Source organism: Gracilinanus agilis, chromosome 1 (assembly GCF_016433145.1).
Source record: "Gracilinanus agilis isolate LMUSP501 chromosome 1, AgileGrace, whole genome shotgun sequence".
NCBI classification, from domain to species: domain Eukaryota; kingdom Metazoa; phylum Chordata; class Mammalia; order Didelphimorphia; family Didelphidae; genus Gracilinanus; species Gracilinanus agilis.
The window spans coordinates 150975416-151000662 of NC_058130.1; the positions used below are offsets into that span (position 1 = coordinate 150975416).

General features: G+C 35.2%; 1 protein-coding gene across 1 annotated transcript in view; it reads left to right on the forward strand.

The window, feature by feature from the left end:
* The window catches only part of TEX10 (testis expressed 10), a 74000-nt gene that overhangs the window by 47872 nt on the left and 881 nt on the right, over positions 1-25247 (forward strand). The window contains exons 10-14 of the mRNA XM_044658282.1: positions 648-736; positions 2671-2804; positions 13100-13180; positions 15765-15946; positions 19724-19934. Coding sequence (XP_044514217.1) covers positions 648-736; positions 2671-2804; positions 13100-13180; positions 15765-15946; positions 19724-19934 — 697 coding nt within the window. The remainder of the gene's footprint in view (positions 1-647; positions 737-2670; positions 2805-13099; positions 13181-15764; positions 15947-19723; positions 19935-25247) is intronic.

Genomic DNA, 25247 nt, shown 5'->3' on the forward strand with positions numbered 1-25247 from the left:
TTAAAAGGCCACAAAACAACACCTGCTCTTTGTCCCAGCACTATCACTACCAGGTCTGTATCCCAAAGACTGTATCTAAAATTTTTTACAGTTCTTTTTGTTTTGGCAATGAATTTGAAACTTGGAAATTGCCCATCACTCAGGGATTGGATGAACAAGTTGTAGTGTATGGTTGTAATGGAATACTATTGTGCCCTAAGAAATGATGAACAGGATGAGTTCAGAAAAACCTGGACAGACTTATTGGAACTGATGCAAAGTGAACTGAGCAGAACTACAGATTACTAAAACATTATCACAAGGGACTAATGATGAAAATATTATCCATATTAACTGTTGGAATCTGAGTGCAGATCAAAGCATGCCATCTTTCACTGCTCTCCTTCATAACACTTTTAGAAATTGTTTCCCATCTCTGTCTTTCTCTGTCTTTCTCTCGAAGGATGTAAGTGGGGAAAGGAAAATGGCATATTGTTTTTGCTCTGCACTGGGAATCAGAAGACCTAAGTCTGAGACAATTTAATTGTGATACTGTGGGCAAATTACTTAGCCTCCCTGAACCTATTTGTTTATTCATAAAATAAGGATAATAACACTTATAAGGATTGGTGGAAGTATCTTATAAATCTGATTTATCATTTTTGTAGATCTGCATTTTCTGGATGGAAACGTTCTCTGCAAGCAAGTATAATGAATGATGTGGACTATTTCAGTTTCTTATTTTCAACCCTTACAGGTAATCCATACCACTACTAGATTGCCTCCCTCTGACTTCCCTTCTTATAGTAGTGGAAAGGAGGATAAAGTTAATGCTCTGGCATCTCCTTTCTAAGATGTGCTATATTAGTATATATTGTCTTCCATTATTTAAAATTTCCTTATTCTTTGGAATTTTTGTGTAATTAATGATGAATCACAGTGCCCTTACATTCCAGCCAACTTACTAATGTCGTTTATTGTCCCTATCATCAAAGTTTTGCCAGGCTGAAATGGTCAGCTTGGTTTTTTTGAAAAGTTTGAAGCAAATCCTTTGTTTCTGAATAGAATTTTCTATTTTACATATGATTTAAAAGGCCATGTTTAAATAAATCCTGCTTTCTGTATCTCATTGTATTCAATTCTATTGGCCGTAATAATTTAGTAGTAAAATGTTTAGAAGGTGTGTTTATGGTAAACACTATTTAAAAAAAATACAAAGAAATAACCCACTTTAGGAGGAAAAACACTGACAAACTTTAGTTGATCAGAGCTACTTATTTAGCCTCTAAACATGGTTTTAAAGGTTTTTTCAGTTTACTGAATGAAATAAACATTTAATAAAATTCTATTTAAAGATTGCCCTAACTTATGAAAAAGAATGCTATTTCCTTTTAGAGAAAGAGCTGTTAGGACTAGAAAAGCAGATGAAAACATGGTTTATCACTTGTTTATTTGGGTATGTGATTTGGGGTTTTGGTTTTATAAGATTATTCTCTTATAAAAATGAATAATATAGAAATATATTTTGTGTGATAATACATGTACAATTGAGATTGAATTGCTTGTCAACTCCAGGAGAGGGGTAAGGGAAGAAGGGAGAGAGACAACATGAATCATATAACTCTGGAAAATGTACGTGTAAACTTGCTATTAAAAAAAAGAAAATAAAGATTACCCTAGTCAATCAGATTTGCAGCATTTGACTTTTAACTTCTTAGTGCTCTTAAAAAGTTAGATTGGATGATAGAGTTTATTAATATGGAATCATGGAGTGGCAAAGTGTAGTATAAAGAATTTAGGAAATTAAAAATGGTAAAGCTGGGGGCAGCTGGGTAGCTCAGTGGATTGAGAGCCAGGCCTAGAGACGGGAAGTCCTAGGTTCAAATCCGGCCTCAGACACTTCCCAGCTGTGTGACCCTGGGCAAGTCACTTGACCCCCATTGCCTACCCTTACCACTCTTCCACCTATAAGTCAATACACAGAAGTTACGGGTTTAAAAAAAAACAAAAAAACAAGAAAAAAAAAATGGTAAAGCTATCTACAAATTACCAATGTTAAGTTTATGCTTTCATTATATTGTGTCTTGGAGTATATACTAGTAGTATTTTAAATTAGAATTATTTTGATTGCTAACCTGCTTTGAAGAGCAATCACCATTTCTCTCTAATTTCCTTTTGTCACTTTTTACTAGAAATTGTGGCTTTCACCTTAGTTAACAATAAAACCCTATGGAAAACTCCACAATGCTTGATGAAGATTTTCATGTTTCATTCACAAAAGTCTGTGGTGGTGTTGTCCTCTTGCTATTGTATCTTACTTTTCCATGTGTTGCACAAAATGCTGGAACATAAAATGATTTTTGTTATTAAGAACTAAGAGTTAATATGGAATTTGTCTTTATTCCTTTGTCTATAGATATTATCTTCTGTAAAGATGTTGTCCTGAAATAGTCATTGTTGTCCTATACTGGGAAAAGTCTAGAGTTAGGAGATCTGAGTTTTGATCTGGGCTTGACTTACTATTTCTGTGACAAAATCATTTAACTAGTCTTAGAGTTTTCAGTTTCCTTATAGACCTCAATTTCTTCATTTGCAAAATTACTAGACTATTAGATGATTTCTAAGGTGCCTTCCAATTCTAAATCCTATGAAAACATGATACTAGTTTTCATTAATTTTACTTTTCTTTAGGGTTTTCAGCAAAGGAGATGTCATGGCTTCAGAACATACGAGGAAATCCTCATATCAGCCAAACACAACTCTCACCAGTACTTCTCTACCTAACCGACTTGGATCAGTTTTTGCATCACTGGGATGTCACAGAGGTAATATATATATATGTTTTTTTTTTTAATTTCAAGTGATAGCCAGTAGTGATTATCTTAATAATTTAATGAAATATGGACGTTTACAGTGTTGAAGGCACAGTTTAAGTTATGGTTCCTGCCTAAAAAGAGTTTATAATCTAGTTTTGTAGACAATATAATGAGCAATGTCAAAAGTTTAATGTGAGGAAACAATAATTCACCTATGGCATTGTGTAAGATAAATTTTATTTGGTAAGTGAATGCCCAGATGGTGGATAATGAGCAAAATTTAGAGGATTTCATTTGCAAAAGTTATTTTTAAAAACAAATTTATTATTCATTTATTTTTAAACTTTTTCTAAAATTTTGAGTTCCAAATTTTCTCCCTTCTGCCCCTCCCTCACCCATTGAAGAAGGCAAGAAATGTGATGTTAATTGTATATATGAAATCTTGCAAACCATATTTCTGTAATAGCCATGTTGTCGTGTTCTCTCCTCCCACAAGAAAAACAAAATGAAAAAATTATTGCAGAAGTCGTGTACAAAAGCTGCAGTTTGTAAAGAGATAAGTTTGACTTGGCAAAGAACTATATTAGTGAGAGGTGTGGTTAAAAAGATAGGTAATTAGAAGTCATCTTTTGGAAGGTCTTGAATTCTAAGTCCAAGAAATTTTATAGTTTTCTTGGAGTCTATTAAGGTATTTTGGGGGGGGGAGGTAAGGGAGATTTTAAGAATATCGATATGATTCAAAAGTGTTTTAGGAAGACTAGTTAGTGGCAGTGGGCTAAGTAGATTAGAAAAGGAAGAGATTGGAGGGAGTTTGAAGACTACTGTGCTATCACAAAATCTTCAAGTTGGGAGGTATCTTAGAGATCTTCCAATACAACCAGTGCATGAACAAGAATTCCCTCAGTAGTACACATAACAATTGATCCTCCAGTCTTCTGGTGGAATATCTCCAGTGAGGGAGAATCCACTACCTCCCAAAATAGGTTATTCATTTTTTAGATCACTCTAACTTTAGGGGAAAAAAGTTTACTTTTAACAGTCCCACATTTACTCCTTTGCAAATTCTCCTTCAATCACTTCTAATTCTTGTTCTCTAGAGTCAAGTAGAGCTAGTCTAAATCTTCTATGTGACTCCTTTAGATAGTTAAAGACTGATCTCCGCCACGTGCCTCCCCCCCATGTGAAAACTAAACATTCTCAATTCCTTTAACTGCTCCTCATATGATGTGAACTCAAGGTTTTTAACAATTTTGGTACTCTTTAATTTATCATTGTTTTTCCTCAAATTTTATGCTTAGTACTGAACAAAGTACTTGAAGTGTTGTCTCACCAGGATTTTCATTTCCTATTTCAGGATACTCTGCTTCATCCTATGAGCGCATTAGTGGTTTTTTTTTAAATTTTAATTTTTTTAATTTTAAACCCTTCACTTCTGTGTATTGACTTATAGGTGGAAGATTGGTAAGGGTGGGCAATGGGGGGTCAAGTGACTTGCCCAGGGTCACACAGCTGGGAAGTGTCTGAGGCCAGATTTGAACCTAGGACCTCCCATCTCTAGGCCTGGCTCTCAATCCACTGAGCCACCCAGCTGCCCCCCGCATTAGTTTTTTTGGCTAAAGTATTGTTGATTTATTGGACTTAAAATTTGCTGAACATCTTCAGACATTTTTCACATATAGTGTTTTCTAGTTATGCTTCCTTCCATTTTACTGTGAAGATGTTTTTTAACCCAAATATGTTTTTATTCCCCTTAATTAACACTAGATTTAAACTGGTATTATAGTTTGCTGGAATGTTTTTAGTTCTTTTTTCTACTATCCAGTGTGTTATCTATACCTCTTAGCTTTGCGTCATCTAGAGATTTAATAAGCATATCACCTCTGCTTTTATGTAAGTCCATAATATAAATGGACACTAGGCCAGCCTGGTGATTTCCTTCTGACTTAATCCTAAATATTTATGGCTACTCTGGATAGGTGTTTTGATAAACATCAAGGAGGCTAGTGTCATTGAGTTCCCTATGTATCCTGTATGTGTGTGTGTATGTGTAGTAATATATACATATATATATGTATATGTATAATAGTCTCTATGGTTCCTAGTTTTCTTTCTTACCAGAATTGATTCTCTTTCTGTCTTGAGACTTTCATTTTTGGGAGCTTCTCTTCTTTCCTTGGCTTTCTTCTAGAATGGAATTTTGGTTCAGTGAATTCTCTTCATTCTTTGGAACCCTTTTGAAATTTGCTTTAGGGTGCATGCTAGATTTACTTAGGTCTATTTTAAGATCACTTCTTGATAACCCCGTAATTTCTATCCCATCAACCAGTTTTTCCTGGTTGAGAATGAGATGTAGAATAGAACTTCTTGTTGAATTATTAGCTGCTCTTTTTTGGACTAAGAGAAAGAGAGCTTCAGAATATTTATTTAGATAATTGAAGTCCTCAATTATCCTTTGGTGTGCTTCCAATGATGAAATTAATAAAGGACTTGAACTTCTAGTCTAGTGATGGAAAGGAAGATGAAAAAAAATTGAGAAGACTTGGTGATTTAGGCATTAGTATTGAGAGAAAGAGGTGTAAGTAGTTCACTCCTATCCCCCTAATTTAGACATCCATTTCATGTCCATTATGGTCTTTCTACAGACAAATGACAATCCATTCGATTGACCTTTATCTCATTCCTTTCTGACTGCTTTGGGACATTATCTTACTTCCCTTTAACCTAGCCCACTGCCATTTCCCTATCAATTTTTTTTCTCTGCTTACTCCCTGGCTTTTTTTAATGCTGTTTACAGACTTATCAAGGACTTTGCTATTCTTAAAATCCCTTCAATTTACTCTATTAACTCCAGCCATCACCATACATCTCAGAATCAGAATAAAAGTCTTAGATTAATTCATTTCTGAAATAGTAATTTCCCATAGCCAGATTCTCGGTGCCATCTACACTCATTGATTCTATTTCCTCATTTCCATTTCGCTTCTTTTAAGAAAACAAGAACAAAACAAAACTCTAACCTTCTGTCTATTGGTTCTAAGATAGAAGAGTGGTTAGGGCTAGGCAATTGGAGTTAAGTGACATTCACACATCTACAAAGTTTCTGTGGTCAGATTTGAACCTAGGATCTCCCACCTCTAGGCCTGGCTCTTTATCCCCTGAGCCACCTAGTTGTCCTGTTCACTCCTTTTAAAAAAATGTGTTAATGATACTTATTTAGTTTATCATCTCTCTCACTGATAGCTTAGATCTAATAGATAGGTTCTTTATCATTGTTTGGTTATTTTATTGATCAGAATTCTAAGTCCTTTGAAATTGTTCTTTAGTTTTGTTACTCTTTTGTAACTATATATATTATTCTGAAAGTTCTGCTTACTTACCATCCCTTTATTTCTTATGGTGCTATATTATTATTTGTAGGTAGATAAAGATAATGTACATTAGGTGCTCATTATGCCCCCTGGTGCTTGTACTAAGTGCTGGGATACTCATAGAAATAAGCAGAACAGAAGCTTTCATTCTTACCGCGTAGATGACACAGAATATAGTTGGGTGTTAGGGAAGGATACTTTTGACTTGGAAGTAGCCACAAAATGCTGCTTTAAAAGCATTTGAGTCTTTTACATTTTTCTTTTATCTCTTTAGCATATCCTAAAGTTCTAGTAATGGTGTTTCTGTTTAAAGACTTTTTAAAGGATTGTTCCAAATTGCTTTCTTTTCTGATTTGAAGAATTCACAAGTCTTCTGTTTTCCTATTTTCTTTGCAAACTTTTCCACATTTATCATTTTCCTTTTTTATTGTCTTGGCTAAGGTGACTATAATCAATAGATATTTATTTAAAAGATTATAGTGTGCCAGGTAATGTGCTTAGCTTTAGGGATCCAAAGAAAAATAGAAAGAACAAAATAAAACATGATCCTTCCCTTCAAAGACTTCACATTCTAAATGGGTTTGAGTTGAAACTCAAAATAGGTTTTGAATTTGCATTTCTCTAATTTTTTGTTTCCTATTTTTCATGTGTATATTTTTGGTGGAAGGCAGAACTTAAATGCTAAAAAAGAATATTTTCATGCATAGCAGAACACTGAAATTTCTATATTAAACTTTCACTGTCTTTCATACCTCTTGCTTTAAAAAAAAGTACATACATTTCTACCAGTTAATTTCAAAACTGTCCTGCTTGTTTGTGCTTCCTTCTGAGTTTCTTCTGTATTTTTAAAAAGGTTCAATGGTTTTTTTTTCTTTTTTTTTCATTACTGTTGCAAACCCATTTTCCCATCATTCTTTTTATATGAAAAGAAGGAATAAAACTCTGGTAACAAATGCAATCAAGCAAAACTATCCACACAATGACCATGTCTGAAAATGTATGTTTCATTTTGCACATTGTGTCAATCACTTCTCTCTTAAGTAATGTGCCTCTGGAGATATTGTTGGCCAATTGCATTCATTAGTGTTCTTAAGTGTTCTAAAGTTATATTTCTTCATAATGTTGTTGTCCTTGTATAAATTGCCACCTTCTTTTGTTCCACTTCATTCTCCATTAGTTCCATGTTATCCAGGACACTCTGAAATGTCTATTTTGTTGGTTCTTATTAGTACAGTAATATTTCATTACATTAATGTACCAACTGTTTGCCTAGATATTCTTCAGTTGTTGAAGAGGAAATCTAAGGCATTCCCTTAGAGAGGTGTCAAACTAGTGGGAGAGAAGAATGCGGTACTTACCATATGTAATTGAGAAATGTTTGACAAAATAAAAACACAATATAACATTGTTAATTTGAGGTTTTTTGAAGATCGTATATGGCTTCTAGGGCAGTGATGGTGGACCTTCCCCACCATACCTAACAACTTTTTTCATATCCTCTGCCCAGCAGCCCAATGGAAACACATTCTCCATCCTCTGTGTGGGGGAGGGAGTATGCACCCGGGGGAGGGCATGACACTTGGTTTCTGAGGGTGGGTGGGGGTAGTGGCAGGGCCCAGCACTCTGACTCTAAGAGGTTCAGCATCACTGCTCTAGGGGAATCCCATTCTATTTGAATTTGACCCCCCCTGCCTTAGAGTATAGTTCTTTTTTCATTCTTCAGGATCAAGAAGTTTAACTTGTCTATTCCTTCTTTGTTGATATTCTCCACTTAAATCCTCCCCTTCCTCATTCCTTCTTGTCTTTGTTGAAATTCATATACAGACTGCTTGTGTGTATGTTAAACTCCCTTGTTTCTTTCAGATAAGAGTTATCTGATGCCTACTCTCTGCTCTCTTCTCCCATGTATGATTGCTCTTCTACTCCAGTTTTGTGAAAGTGTGTTATACTGTTTTCCTTTATTCATAACTGTATTCCTTTTAATTGCTCTTTTTTTTCTCTCTTCAAACACTCAAAATTGGAACCAGTCTATCCTTAGGATGTCTTAATTATTTAATCCTTCTATTTCTGAAGACATTAAAATTCCAAAGGAATCCTTGTTTCTTTTCCCCTTATTAGAGCGTTAGCATTTCATTGTCATAGCTCCTTCCCATTGCTCAAATAAGTTTACCTTTTTGAGTTTCTCTGGTTTTGTGTTTCTATTTCATAATGACCACTTAGCAGTGGTTTTTTTTCATCAGAAATGCTTGAAAGCTCTTAATTCCATTGAAGATCAATGCTTTTTACCCCCTGCAGCAGGTTTGTATTCATCTTTGTAGGTAGGACAAGTTATTCTTGGTTGTAAGTGTATCTTTTGTCTATTTGTATTATAAGATCTTCTAATTTAGAGTAGAAGTCCTGGATCTTATGTAATTGATCATAAGTATAGTTCTTTAGTATTTGAATTGCTTCTTAATGCTTACATTTTTTCTTTTTTAAAAATACATTTTATTGTTATCTTTTTAAACCTCCACATTTCCCCCTACTCTCTCTTTTCCTCCACTCCTAGAGAGGTCTCTCATCTAATAAATATCTTTGTTTTAGAGAAAAGGAACCAGAAAGAAGAGACAAAATTTGCAAAATTCATCATTGCATTGAAAAAGTTTGGGAAAAGAAGTCAGCTTAACATGAGAATGTCCTACCTCTTCAGAGAGAGAGGGGACATGGTTATCTTCTCATTTCTCTTCTTTGAAGACATTTTTGCTCTTTAATTTTCCAGTATTTACTTTTAATTATTTTTTGATGGTTCTTATTTACCTTGTTGAATTTATAGTGTTTTCTTGTTTCTGTGTTTTTTCGCTCATGTAGATCTTACCATACTTCTCTTTATTTATCAGATTCATCCTTTCTTTCAGTACAGAAATTTTTCATTACATTATTTTTACATGAAACTACTACGATTTGTTCAGCTATTCCCCAGTGTAGTGGCCATCTACTTTGCACATACTTTCCTTTCTCAGTGTTATTTCTTTGATGCTGGAAGTCTTGGTTTTGTCTTATATTTCTTGGTTTTTCTTTCTGCGTTTTCTTTCAGGAGGTGACTAATGGATTCTACCTTTACTTTGCTCTCTCTAATAGATATGGGCAATTTTTATTTATGAGTTTTTGAAAAGGTATCCAGCTCTCTCATTTATTTATTTATTTATACACCCATTTACTTATTCATCCATTTATTTATTCATTCACTCACTCACTCGCCCGCTCATTAATTTATTAATTTATTAATTAATTTATTTGTCTGTTTATCTATCTATATCTATATCTATATCTATATCTATATCTATATCTAATACTATGTATTGGTTCCAAGGCAGAAGAGTGGTAAGGGCTAGGAAATGGGGGACAAGTGACTTGCCCAGGGTCACACTGGGAAGTATCAGGCCAGATTTGAACCTAGGACTTCCTGTCTCTAGGCCTGGCTCTCAATCCAGTGAGCTACCCAGCTGCCTCCAATCCAGTCCCTTTAAAAAAATCATTTTTAGCAAATCTAATACTCTTCCTTGATTTGTTTTCCCAGTTATTTTTAAAATATTAGATATCTTAGATTTTCTTTTTTTTTTTTCAGGCTTTTGATTTTACGATAATATTTCTTGTCATCTTATGAAGTCATTTACTTTTGCTTGCTGTCTTCTAGTTTTTAGGAATTGCACTTTTTGAGTAAGGTGTATCATTTTTTTCCCTTGTAAGTTACTGATTTTTCCTTCTAGTCCTTTTCCTTGAGTTGTTTCATTTTTAATCATTTCATTTCTTCTAGATATTCATGTAGTCCTTGTGGACAATCCATTTTTTCTATTGGGACTATACATAAAATTGTTACAGAATTATTTACTTATTTTATGTGACCATTTTTCATACTTATAAATATTTTCTTTTATTTATTCATCTCTTCAGCTTTAGTTTTTTTTGGAATAAAAACTTTTTTGGGATGTCCTGCCCTTTGTGATTTTCCATATCTATTTTTTCAGTTACTTAGATTTATAATCTTAAAAAATAGATCATATCAGCACTATAGAATCTATCATGATATCAAAAATATGGAGAGAAATATATAGAGTTTTTGCCCCAAATAATCCACTTGTAAATACATGGCTCTTTTAAAGCTGGTAATTGATAATTCTTCCCATTTCTTTTCTACTCTTTTTTCCCCTCTCTCTACCTCATTGGCATATCTCTTTGTGACTCATTCCAAACCTGTTTTCTCGATATTTTATTCAAATCAGAATTCTTTTTATGAAGTGGAAATTTCAAGTCACATAGTCTATGGAAGTATTCTGAATAGAAACAGGAGTCTGCTAAAGTAGCTTTTTGTTCTTTATTGCTAGTTTATGTTCTACTTTTCTCAACAACACTAAAATTGTTAAGAGAGCTTGACTAGAATTTGAATCTTGTCTCCTAACAAAGTTTTTATTTGTTTTGCTTTACCTTCAAGGAGAGTTGGAATCACTGTTTTTTTTCTAAGAGTCTTCACTCTCCAAATATTTTTTCCTCTTGGTCAGGGAACTATTTTGACCAGTTGCATTGTTTTTCTCACAGAGTAGAAAATACATAACCCAATACATGATTGAGCAACTTATCTTGGTCATTTTAGAATAAACCATTAAGAATCACAATTTAATTTGTGATAAACACAATTTAAAAAAAGAAAAAATACATAAAGGTAGCTGAATTTTAATTGTTGTATCTTCTCTTTGTCTGGAAGATAGGTAATGAAGCATGTTTGCTTTCTCTTGTCAGGGAAATAGGACAACAGAGGCAAAATGTTACATATGCTATCATTATTGATATTTTTACTTAATTGATTTCCTTTTTTAGGATTTAATGCTTGGGATAGGAAGGGATATATCCAGAAATCATCATGGTGTAAATGAATGAATGAAAAAGCACTTATTATAGTGCTTACTATGTACCAAGCATTGAGGATGCAACTAGAGCAAGTGAAATAGTATGTGATCTTAAGGGACTTGTTCATTTTTGGGGAGATAACAGAAATGAAAGTTCAGCTGTAGGGCTGATGATGAGGCCTAGGAGTGCTAAGAGTACTTAACAGTGGATTGGATGGCAAGGTCTCATGTGAGAGGTACTTGGTCTGTATAAATTGGTCAGATAATGGAGGTGTGGGGGTGACACTATGTGGTGTAGAATGAACTATATAACTACATGATGCAGGAGCAGAACAAGATGGTAAGGCTTAGTGGTCTTGTTTCATCAGATGGAATACAATTCCTTTCTCATGATTCCCATGTCATCAAAGTCCTTTGAGGAGTCAAGTACCTCAGGTGAGAGAATAAGAGAAAGGAAGGGAAAATATTTGCAGTAGGGGTGGGAAAATCATAGGTGGATTCTTTACGTGGCATAAGGGGGAGAATGAAGTAGGGAATGCAAGGGCAGAAGTACCCCTTGTAGTTAAAACCAAAACAAACTAAAAAAGTTATCTATAATCCTTATATTTAAAAAAATTATAAGGTAAAATTTTATGTTATACCTATATGCATACAAACCCATATATATCATTAATACATTTGTAAGGTTTTTCCCTTAGGTTTCATTGATGCCATTGCTATTTCCATCATAGAAATTTCTTTTTTTTTAATTAGTTCAGTTAGTAAAAAATCACCTTCCTCTACCCCATTCTATTCTGCAGTTGAGAACAAAAGGAAAAAACCATCACAAACTTGTATAGTAAATCAAAGTTAATTTCTATATTGGCCATATTCTCAAATATTTGAATCTTTCTGTATTCTGGGTCCTTCACTACTCTATCAAAAGATGTTTTTTTTTTTTTTTAAAAGATGGTTTTCATGTTTCATCAATAGTCCTCTGTAAGTTAGTGCTCGGTCATCACATTAGTAAGAGTTTCTCATTTCTTCCTAGTTGTTAGCCTTTACTGTATTGTTGTCATTGTATAAATTTTTCTCTGGGGTCTGTTCACTTCATTCTTCATCTGTATCAAGTCTTCCCAAGTTTTTTTGCTTCATTTCTGAAGATGGCCACTGGCATCTTATCCTAGAAAAGTGATAACTTAGTCACTTTTCTTGCTTTATTTCAGATTGCTTTCCAGAACTATTGAACCCATTTATAATTTTATCAGCAGTATTTTATTGGATCTCTCTTCTATCACTGCTATAACAATTGCCTTTTCCTCCTTGATGGATATGAAGTGAAATTTGAGAGTTGTTTTAATTTGCATGTACAAAGCATTTTTTTTTTTGAATTTTCATTAATGACATTCAGGTTTTTTGGGGGGAAATTTTTTTTATGTCTATCTTTGTCATTAGTATCTATATGGAGTACTGCATTGGTCTTGGATTTTGGCTGTACTCCTAAAAAGAAATGCCTTTGAAAGGGAAAAAAAAGTTATTTAAGCTGGGAAAATTTGTTCCCTACCACTACCTTGTTTTGGAAACTATACTCAAATCCCAGAATACACAGGCTTTTCATAGCTTAAAGATAAGGCCCAATACCCTTTTCTTTTCCACTTCTGACCTTGAGTTCTGTGCATCATAGTAGTAGTTCTTGGTGGATGGAGTTCCTAAAGATTCCCTCAGTTCCTATCCATTCTGTCTCTTGCTTTCAGGAATGTAAAGGAAGAAGGAGCAGTTGATAGGTTTTCTATTGAGATCCTTGCTGCTCTAAGGATAGAGCTGTAGGCAAATCATTTCAAATGTGTGAGGAAAATGGATCAGTCTTTGTTAATTCATCAGGTATGGGCATAGACTTTTCCTGCTGCTGTTCAAGAAAGCTGGCTAAACTGTGTTTGTCCAAAAAACAATTGTCAGCTATTGTCAGATTTGGAGGAAAGCTGTGTTTTTTGATTGAATCAACACACAGAAATCTTATATGTTGAATTTCAGTTTCCATTGTGAAAACATTAATTACTTTGTTCTTCTATTCTGACAGGCAGTGTGTCACAACTTATCCGTTATTCCTGCTCGAAGCCAGTGTTTGGATGTCCTGCAAAGTGCTATCAATAAGCATATGGTAAATATAATTTTCGCTACTCATTATATTCAGACTGAATTTTTTGAGTGCTATAATGTAAGACAAGGGATATTAAGCTTCTTTAGGACTGATAGGGTTAATATTTTGCACCTTGGTTCTTCTTTGGGAATCTACTCTAAGTGATCCTCCTTAACTTTGATATGAGGAGATCATTGGACTAAAAGTCAGGAGATCTCTGCTACTACTATGTAGGTTTCTGACCTCAGGCAAGACAGTTAACATCATTGTGCCTCAGTTGGCTTATCAGTAAAAAGAGAAGATTGGACTATAAGGTTTCTAAGGTCTTGGATATAAAATTATATGATTAAAATTTGACCTCCAATGACATTAATTCTTTGATTTAGCCTTATGGCCATCTTCATAACAAACCTCCCTTCATACCTCTAAAATTTCCTTTATGTAGAAATAATTGAATTGTACAGTTTGAAGAAATGACACTAAAGGAACCAGCGGCTAAAGAAAAATGGGAAAAGTTGATACAATGATACCTAGTTTCATGAAAATCTACCATAGCTGGGATGGGAATTTCCTAGGACTACTATTCTCTCTCATGCTTCTTTGACTTTTAGCAGCTTCATTACACTTCCTCTCCCCTCCCACTTTTGCTCTCTGGCATATTTACATTGAATTTATTAATTATTGATTAATTTAACTCATTTTTCCCCCAAACCCTCCATCTGTTTCCACTAATACATTCACAGCACTACTGTCTTCAGGCACCAAAAGCTCACAAACTTCAATTCTTCATTCTCACATTTTTTTTTTTACCTTCAATCTTTATATTCTTTTCTTTTTATACTAGATATTCCCTATGCCTTGACTGTTATCCAGTTTCACCTCTTCAATTTCTCTGGTTTCCTTCAAGACAGCTCACATCTCATCTTCTGTAGGAAGCCTTTCCAATCTCCTCAAGCCCCAGTGCTTTCCCTGAAATTATCTTGCATATAATCTGTATATTTTGTATGTGATTTCATATTATCTCTCCTATTATCTCTTCTTAAGAGAAGAGACTGCCTTTCTTTGTATCTCCAAAGCTTATTAGCTTAGTATCTTGCAGAAAATTAGCACTTGCTTTCTAACTTTGACTGGCTCTAAAGTTTTTCCCATTTTATATTCAGACATAAATGTGAAGGAAGTTGTCTCACAACCTGAAAGTCAAGAAATTTGAGTAAAGAAAGAAAGAATTCCTAAATAGAGCCTTCATCATTTTTTTTTTTTTGAAGAGTGTTAACCATAGTTTCTAGGATCTTTGCTGTTGAGTGGTGGTATTCAAATAACCAGATTCCAAGCCATATAGAAATAGACAATTGCCCAGCTTATAAATCATTTTACATCTTGGAATGCATTTTTCCTGAAACAGTATTATAATGGGTGGTTACCTTCCCTGGCTAGCCCACAAAAGTTTTATATCATTTCTAAAATATAGTACTAGAGGAACTAATTCATATGCTAACAATTTCTATTCAAATATAGTCATAATGCCAATGTAAGATGTTAGGAAGTTATAATTATTGGTCACTTGGTGTGCTGAAGGTATTAGCAGTAAAGTACTGTTGGGGTACTATAGGAGTAGCTATTTTATGGTGATGGCATAAAGCAGAGTTGTTAAACTTGGCAGAACTCTTGAGTGTCAGAATCAGATTAAAATAAAGTTGGGAAATACTAAAAAAATTCACTACCATATTAATAAATATTAATTTTGGTTTTCTAAGTCAATATGTAGCTGCCATATCCTTTCTTTTTTGGATGCCCTTGGTATAAAAGACTTTAATAAGTTTAGGAGTTGTGTATATATATTTATGATATATGTACATCAGAGCTCTTATAAGTAGCCATCATTACTTAGATTTGTCTTTATGTACTCTTAAAAATGTTTCTTTGGTGGGAAGAGATAAGGTACTTCCTTAAGAACAAAAGGTACCATTTGGTGCAATGCAAAAACAAATAATTTAATGCTGTACTGACTATAAAAATGTACTCACATCCCTAACTTTCTAGCAAGTAGTTCATAGAAGATGAGAGGGCAGTCAAATATTCACATCAAAATTTGGTTACTTATTGTAGTAGCTGAGTTCTATTCTTAGGTGCAATTGAGTTAAGTCATGTAGAACATTCTATGGAGTTAATTGCCTTCTGTATCATTTAGAAATCACAGGTGTATGTCTGGTAGTGCCAAAGTCATTGTTATTTGGGAAGATTGATTTCTCTGGAAGCTTGAAAAAAATATCAAAGTTATTTCTGACTGGCACAGATCTTTAAGTTATAATAGGGAAATTCTAGGAAAAAGAACACTTGTGAAAAGGAAGTATTCAGTCATATATTTTTTTTTTTCGTGAGATAACTTTCTAAAGTAGTTTACGATGGAATAAATTCTCAAAGGAAAATAGGAGCCTCAAGGCAAGAGTAGGGACCTGTGTATTAAATTAATTTAAAATAGAAAGTGCTTTACAATGACTTTGGGCTCAATCTATTTGGGGGCGGGGGGGGGAGTGGAGGGGGCTTTGTAAGGAGTTGGATAGCATCTTTTGAAAATATATAATTAACCTATGTCTTTTATACCTAGGCTGGATTGTCTGTAATCCCTGATAGCACTGCTGGATCTGTTTTGTGTGTTGTGAGTAAGCTCCTGGATCAAGCTTGTGTACTTACTGATGCGATATATAAGTTTCTAGCATCTTGCTGTTACAGTCTTCTTCACTTCCTCCTCACTTTAGAGAAAGCGGATGCAGAACATATGAGAAAGAGGTAATGGTTTTCATTTTCCACAATTTCTCTTCCCTTTACTTTCTCCTCAATTCTGCATTGCAATTCTATCCTTCCAAAAAGTGAAGGTTTCTTCAGTGAATTTTCTTAATATTATAAGTCTTCTACGAAAAGAAATGCAGCATCCTAGATTTACGTGAAGATGAGCTTTGATAGTGATCCTTTGAATTTAGTTCCTGGCTTTATTGGAGATAGTGAGAATTCTTAGGATTTAGACTTTATTTGTTTTTTAAAAGAAAATTTTAATTATTTGGGGGTGTTTAGATGCATAGTTTAATGTGCTATTTTGAATTCAACCTGAATTTTGAGTAGTATCAGTCTTGTTCCATCATATTTCGGGCTCACAAAGCTAAGATCAAGTGCAGTTTCTGTCTCTTGCTGTGTCCTCATTCCTGTCACACCCTCTAAACCATGGGTATCCCACAGACTTCTGTCCTGGACCCTTTTCTCTTTTCCCTCTATGCTATTTCACTTAGTGATCTTATGATTATCAAATCTAACCCAGTCTTTTTCATGACCTCCAGGGTCACATCTCTTAACTGCCTGGAACTTACATCTCTAACTGCCTTTCAGATGTTTCCAACTGGATGTCCAGAAGACATCTTAAAACCCAAATGTCCAAAACTGAATTCATGATTTTCCCCAAACCCTCCCCTCTTTCCAACTTCTCTGTTCCTATTGAGTGTACTTCCTTTTCCCCAGTTACCCAGGCTCACAATCTAGTTGTCATCCTTTCTTCACTATAGTTCATTTCCCATATCCAAGCTATTGCTAGTGTCTATTGATTTCACCTCTCAAATACTCTCCCTTCTCTCCTCTTGACACTATCATCACTCTGGGGCAGGCCCTCATCACACCATACCTGGATTTTTGCAATGACCTGCTGTTGGATCTGACTATCATAAGTCTCTTCTTAATCTAATTAGTCCTCTATTTGGGCACTAACAGGATTTTCTTAAATCACAATTCTAATCTTGTCACCATCCTTCTAGTGAGTTCCAATAGCTTCCTGTTGCCTCCAGAGTCAAATACACAATGCTTTTTGGCATCCACAGCCCTTCTTTTTAACCCCTACCTTCCTTTCCTGTCTTCTCATGTCATATTTAACTATTCTACGAACAAGACATTCCATCTTTTTGCTCTGAGCATTTTCTCTAACTCTCTCATGCCTGGATTCTCTGCCCATTGGCTTTTCTGGCATCTTTTAAGTTCCAGTTAAAATCTCATCTTTTATAGGAAGCCGTCTCCAGTCCCTCATATTTCCATTGCATTCCCTTCATTAATGATTTCCTGTTTATTCTGTGTATAGCTTGTTTTGTATATGTTTATTTGCATGTTTCCTCTTTCATTCAATTAATAATTCCTTGAGGGCAGGGACTATGTTTTGCTTCCTTTTGTATCCCTACCACTTAGTCCAGTCTTTGACACCTAAATAAATGTTTATTGAATGATCTATTTATTAAACACCTACTCTGTGCCTGGCACTGTGTTAGGTACAAGGAATACAAGCACAGGGAGTAAAAGACTCCCTGTTCACAAGGTGCTTACTTTTTTAATAAGGTAGAGAAGTACACAAAATACACATGCAAAAAGATAAAATTAATTACAAACATATACAAAGTAATTAAATATGATGTAGTTTGAGAGGGAGGTTACAATTGTGAATCAGAAAACCATTCATGTAGAAGATGGTACTCAGGCTATGTCTTAAAGAGAATGCCTATTGTGGAAGTTAAAAGGAATGCATTTCTGATGTGTAGGATAGACATTTATAGATATATGTATCCTGTTAATAAAATTGAATTTACAGTGGCATGGGTCATGTAGTTTATAAAGGACATTTGATAGCTGGCATTTTTTTTTTTTAGTTCCTTAGGAAATTTCTAGTAATTTGAATGTATAATTTTGTATTCTTTTATGTATTTTATCTTTTCTCAGTATTATCACTTGGGGGGCTCTTAGTTTCTTAAACTGTAGTTGGTTATTTGTTCTGTGATACACAAGTTTGTTGACTGCAGCAATAAAATATTTCTATGAAAAGAGGGAAAAATAGTACAAAGATAAAGAGTCAGGAGATAATGTTGTGTCGGAGGAACCCAGAACCATTTTGGATTGTAGCATATAGGAGAAAGAATGATGTCCAGTGAGACTGGAAGGGTAGGTTGAGTCCAGGATTTATACAGCTTTAAAGAGAAATTTATATTTCATCCTAGAGAAAATAGAAAGAAGCCACTGGAGTTGATTGAGCAAGGGAGTCGTAGTCAGATATAGTCATAGTCAGATCCATGTTTCAGGAAATTACTTTACCAACAAATGTGTATGACAGATTAGGGTAGTTCTAGGCAGGGAAACCAGGTAATGATTTTCAGTAATCTAAGCAAAACATAATGAAGGTGTGAACTAAAGTGGTAGCTATGTTCCTAAAGAGATATATTTTAATATGTTATTTTGAATTCTGACTGAATTTTTGAGTTGTATCAGTCCTGTTGCATCTCTTCCTAGACTCTTGGATTAGATGAACTGTGAAAAAAAAAAAGGCAAGATTTGGGCACAAAATAAATTTGTGAGGGTAAGAAATTGATAAAGCTCAGGTTATGAATCTGGGAAGCTGGAAAGATGGCCTTTGATAGCAATACTGAAGAAGGGAAGGAAAGATAAGTTTTGGACACATTGAGTTTAGATATCTGTTTTAGATGTCTCCCATCCAGTTTGAAATGTTTCATTAGCCTTGTCTATGGGCTTGTTACTTACCATTTCTGAAATTGTTTGTGCAATCTACCTTACAGGATTATATTAAGTAAAACATTTTATGAATTTTAAAGTGCCAAATAAATCTGATGTGTTACTATCAAACTTATCCGTATTCCTTGATCTTGAACTAAGAAATTATCCTGAAATATTTTGTCAAATATTAAAATCAGAGTTAATGGGGGCAGCTAGGTGTCTCAGTGGATAGAGAGGCAGGCCTAAGGGAGAAGAGGTTCTGGGTTCAAATTTGGCCTCAGACACTTCCTTTGTGATCCTGGCCAGTCATTTAACCCCACTTGCCTAGCTCTTAACTGCTTTTCTGGCTTGGACCCAATATTTTGTATTGATTTTTAAGATGGAAGATAAGTTATTTGTATATTTTTTAATCAGAGTAAGTGCTACCTATGTCATTCCTTCTTTTTTGTGATGCAGTGTTGATTCCTAGTAGTTACCTTATTCCTTTCTGAAGGCTCAAAAAACCATCTGTCCTAGAATTTTTGCCAGGGATCCACAATGGACTTAATTATTTAATTTCTACCTTGTCTCTTTTGGAGAAAACCTGGACATTCTTTTCATCTTAATGTGTAATTTCCTATTGTTAACATCTAATGATGATCAACTAAGTAATAGATCATGCCTGTTTTTTGTTTTTGTTTTGTTTTGCTTCTGGTTCTTTTGATCAGTTTTTGTTTCTTCAAAGTCTAATGGTTTGGCTATTTATAGATATTGTGATTATTAGTGGTGTTAAATCAATATCTATTGAGCCCAAAAATTGTTTATTACAAAATTTTCTGAAAGTGTAAGACCTCTATAATGTATTCACAGAATTAATTTCTGTCTAATGAAATTCATTTCTTCCTCATTAGCTCTTATTTGTTTGCTGCTTTTAACTAATCAGATATGTTGTCCTATTAAAAGGATATTTTTATTTTTCGGAAAGAAGAAAATGAACCTTTTCATTGCTGAATTCTTTATAGCCTTTTCTTGATGTCTATCCTTTGTATTCTTTAGGGATAAATTATGGGGATCCTGTATTTCAGTATTGGCTGTTCTACCCAGAGTACTAAGACTGATGCTCCAGAACTTGCAGGTCAATAAAACATGTCAAGAAGAGTTGCCAGTTGTTGCTCAGTTGATTCGCTTGCTGCTGCAGCATGCACCACTGAGAGTGCACATGATGGCAAATGCACTTCTGGTACAGCAGATCGTCAAAGATATTATGGTAAGAAGTTTTTTCACAAGTCATTTCTTGATTTTTAGCATTAAGATGCTAATAATGTCTGAGTGGGGTCCTGATTGGTTTCAGGAGACACTTTAGATAAACATCTTGCTGTGGACAAGAGTGGAAGTAGAGTGTATCTCTGTGCCTAAATAGTGTAGGACAGTGGTTCCCAAACTTTTTTGGCCTACTGCCCCCTTTCCAGAAAAAAAATTTACTTAGCTCCCTGGAAATTAATTTTTAAAAAAAATTTTAATAGCACTTAATAGGAAAGATAAATGCACCTGTGGCCAACACCACCTCCCTGGATCGCTGATGCACCCACCAGGGGGCGGTAGCGCCCACTTTGGGAATCATTGGTGTAGGATTTGGTACCTTTGTCTTCTGAAAGCAAGTGCTTTTATTCGTATTTTTTAGTTCAAGCAATATTTAGAATTGTAGTCATTAGAATTTGTGATATCTGATATCAAGGGCGCAGATGTTGACTGTGAAGCTGCATTGGACCTTGGTTAGAAACCCCTATTGCTCAAGCAAATTCTAAATGTGATTTTGTGGCCAGTGATATTTAAGATCATAGTGTTCTAGAGCTAGAAGAAAACTCAGAAGCCGTCAAATTCAGGGGCCTCTAGCAGTTCCCTTTCCCACCCTACCCTCTTAACCTGCATATGGGCATATTTACTTATCTATAAATTATAAACACATAATGTACTAAAAGTTATATACTGATGAAGACTTGGATAATAATAGACACTTTAAAAGGATGAGATGAAGTAATAGTTGATTCTAAAGGGGACCTAGAGGAGTTTATTGAGTAGATTAAAGTTGTAAGAAAATTGATTTTGGTAGCTGTTTGGAGAATAGAGAGAGAAGAGACACGTCATTTTAGAAGTTTATTTAAGAGGTGATGATCTGAACCAAAAGTACCCTGATAACTAAGGCAGCTAAATTTAACACTTAACTTTTGAGGGTATAGCAAGGGGATGGGTAAGAGATGTGAATATAAAAAAGACAAGATCTGACAGTTCACTGGATATGGGGGGGTGAGGGAGAGCAAGGAGTCAAGGATAAATACCCAGGTTTATAGGCCTGAATACCTAAAAGAACCACCCGTGCTTTCAACTCTATTTAATAGAGAAATGACTATGTCAGTAGCTTGCACTGCAAGGGAATAGACAGTGTATTGGAGACAATCCCCATCTGTCTTTTCCACTTGTTCCATGCTGGCTACATTTACAGCAACTTCTTGGAGATAAGTAATTGTAATTGAATTATTTGTATTGAAATAATTTTTAAGCCTTTTTATAACTCTGCTAGAACATATCAATTTTAAGTGAAGTCATATTTCTTTTGTTCCAAAGATGGAAAAATTGTCATGGCTATTATACCAAGTAAGTTCTTTTTCAGTGTTCAGAATCTTAGAAAATATTTTACCTGGTGCAAGACATCTTTTGTTTTCTAAGCTACTAATATGCTGCATGGTGCCCTTGTGTGATACATTGAGGATCATTATATAAGATGATGGAGAAAATGCCCTTCTTTTTAAAATTCTTTTTGTCTTTTTGTTAATAGAGCAGAAAGATCATTGTTCAAAACCTACACTTATTAGATAGGTAACTAGACATGTCACTTTTTGACCCTTAGTTTACTTATCAGCTTCCTTTTCTGGAAAATAGGGAATACTTCTATCTCACAGGAGATAAAAAAAAATTGCTTTGTAAACTGTAAAAGCCACTACAAATGCCTTGTTGTTCTTTTCACTGAGGAGGTTTAAATTATAGGACTTGATTTTTCTTCTAAGCAAGCTGTGGGGAACATTCTCCCTCTCCACTTCCCCCTTTAGTCTTTTTCACTCTGGCAACCTTTAACCAGAACATGTTAGCCTGTCTTTGACTGACCCCTTCTTTTTCAAACTGAACTCTGGCAATTAGCACTTTTATTTCACATATTACTAGAACAGAGGTTTTCAAATTTTTGTTGTGTCCTATCCTAGAAGCCTAAGGCCTTCTCGGACGTGATCTTAAAATGCATTCAATAGATAGTGTTAACCGTAGAAATGATAAGTAACGGTAATGGAGACACCAGGGATGTTATAATAAAACTAAGTGATTGTGGGTACACATACTGGGGTTTAGGAGAGACTGGACCAGGATGAAAAGACCAGAGTTTACTGGATTAACAGGAATGGCAGTTGGTCTTAACTGTCACACAGCTTCCCCTAGGCCAGAGTCTAGAAACAAGCAGGCAAGGTAAAAGGGATTAACTGGTTTTAATTATGTACAACTAAAAGGTGGGATAGGGATTTCTACTCTAAACTTTAAAACCTAATGACAAAACCCACAGGAATAGGGGAGGATTTCCCTACACTAACTTAGTGACCTAAACAGACAGGGCCCAAGGAGCTGTAATGGAGTCTCTGGGTGACTGCCTCAGACCTGGAACCTGCCAGGCTTGAGCAGCACAGCTAAGGGCTGATGTGGCTTTGGGGTTCTCACTGTAATCCACTGATGATCTCTGGAAGCCAAGAGCCAAGGTGGTCTCAGGTACCAACCAGAGCCAAGGTGGTCTCAGGTACCAAGTTGAGAGGGTGTGCTTGAGACACTGTCCACCAGATCCCAAACTTCTCCTCTTCCCTTGGAACTGCACTGTAGAGCTTGTCCTCTTTGCTAGATGCCACCACCACACAGGATCCCAGGGAAATCAGGATGCAGGGTGTCCTTTACTCTGAGATCTCCCAGGGCTAACCACAGTTTGTGCTAACCCCTAATGGAGTCCCTCTCAGAGCCCAAGTCACTTTTTCCTGCTCCTTCATTCCATCCTGGAATTCCCAGCTCCAGCTTCTTCCTGCCAGGTACACCTTAATTCTTAATTATTAACTAATCTAATCTTCCTCACAACATAACAAAGAAATAAATTTACTAATTATCATTATTGTTTTTAAGCAACCTCTGCCCACCACCTCTTCCACCTTAGTTAAGAACCCTTGTTCTAGTAGGACACTAGAGTCTGCCATGGATTTTCTTTCTTTTTCTCCCCCAAACAGTTCTTTCCATTCCTTTTTACTCCTCTCTTTAGATCTCAATATCTTTGTTTTTAATCCTTCTTGTCAGTACTCTTCTATTGGTATTTCTCTGAGACCAGCCTCCCCAATCAAGAACATATTATCAATTTGGTAGCATGTTAGGATACTAATCATTTCCCAGTTTACTTCCTACATAAGGCCTGGGGCTGCTGGGATTATTACTCTTGGATGTAATTTGAGATAGCTTGTGTTTTACTTGATGAGACAAGCAAAACAAGATTTGAATTTTTTTTTCTTTTCACTGTTGTCTGTTTTGCATTTGGCCTAAGCAGCTTTCTTTTCTTTACTATGGTTTTTTGTTCTTGCTTTGAACAGATAGTACAGCAGGTCTTTTTCTTTTTTAATTACCAAACTTTTATTTTCTTCCTCTAACCCCATTGAAAAAAAAGAAAAAGAAAACTCATAACAAATATGCATAGTTAAACACAAAAAATACATTTCTATCACCTTTCTCTTAGGAGTTGGCTTTGTCACTGGTCTGGATTCATGGCATTGATTATAGTTCTTCACACTATTGGTATTTTAATAATACTGTTATTATATAAATTGTTCCCTGAGTCAGTTTATGCAAGTGTTCCTAGGTCACCTAGAAACTACATTATTTTTTATTTTTTGTGGTACAACAGTATTTCATTAATCATTCTCTTCTATAAATTGTTGAGCCATTCTCTGTCAGGACCTGCCTGACAATAGTAAGAGTCCTTGAAAGTGTGTAAGACAAATGATATGTACATTGTGGGGTTAAGAGGGCCAGGCTTGTGGATTTGCAAGCAAGGTACTTCCTCATTTATAGGGGGAGAAATACAGGCTGGAGTTTCTACCCAACTTTCCATACACATGGTCACAGGGAATATACAGGGTAACAGGTAATGTTTTACAGAGAGACCCTATGCAACACAATGCAATGCCATACATCAGTGATTTTCTAGGGTGTATCTCATGCAGGGATTGGAGGACCAACAGGGGTGGGGAGGTGGGGGTGGGTATCCATAGGTTATCTGGTACAACAAGGATTTGCCTAGGTTGCTTGATACATAGATAAGAGCTTGCCTTGGTATCTAGGGATAGTGAACACAAACATAATCTAGATGCAGAAGGAGAGAAAGGAGGGGAAATGTGCCTGGGGACTTTTCTACTCTATGGACCTGAGCCTTGCAGAGGGTTCTTGGACCCAAGAGTCTTAGTTGGCCACAATTCTCTAATTCTTAGATACCTTTTTCTTTTTTCGATTCTTTGTCACTCAAGGAAGAACTCCTTTATATAGATGTATATATAAGTCCTTTCCCTTTCTTTGATCTCTTTGAGGTAAAGGTCTAGGAGTGTGTCTTTAACAGACCTTAATAAGTACAGTGTGTGTAAATCAGTGCCTCAGCTGAGTGGATGGAGATGATATTTCTCTTACTGGGAAAATTTCCTATCCCTGATTATAACACCTACAGCTTCCAGTGGCTTGTATTATCTATTCTGCTTGGTATGGGGAATCTAATATAGCTTTTTTGTTGATTTAAATTTTGTTGATATCTTTTTTATATCAACTTCTTTTGCCACGATATCCTTCTCCCAGAGAATCATCCCTTATGGCAAAGAATTTTTTAAAATGGGGTAGGGGAACAGTTCAGTAAGCTATTGCACACATAACCCAAATCTTACATATTTCACTTTCATTGCTCATATTTCCTTTCCTCTGAATGGAAGGGAAAGAAGTATACTTAACATATCTTTTTTTAATAACATGACTTCACTGATTACAACTAAGGGCTCTTGAAAATTAGTATCTCTAATTTGAAGAAAGATAGTATTGTTTTTATGAATTACCTTCCTTTCCTCCACAAAAGTCAGGATTATGGTATGTATAGAAAACTCAAAAGTTATACAGGTTTTTGTCTCTGTTAGTGGGCAAACAATCTAAGCTCTGTGACATCACTGTGACTACTCCAAGTCAGGTATTGCTAAGATTACTTTAATCAAATTTGCTGTTTGAAATACCTCTACAAAGATAGTATAGTGCAGTGATGGGCAAACTATTCCCTGAGGGCCAGATCCAGGCCATAGTTTTCCCATCACTACCTTAAACAATTCCCCTAATCACTATGCCCCCACATCCAGGGCAAACTATGGGCCTCTGGCCCGCGGGAAATAGTTTGCCCGTCACTGGTATAGTGAATAGAGAACTGGTTCCAGAGCCAAGAATACCAAAAGTTCAGGTCTTCTCTGACAATAACTCTGGATTAGGTACT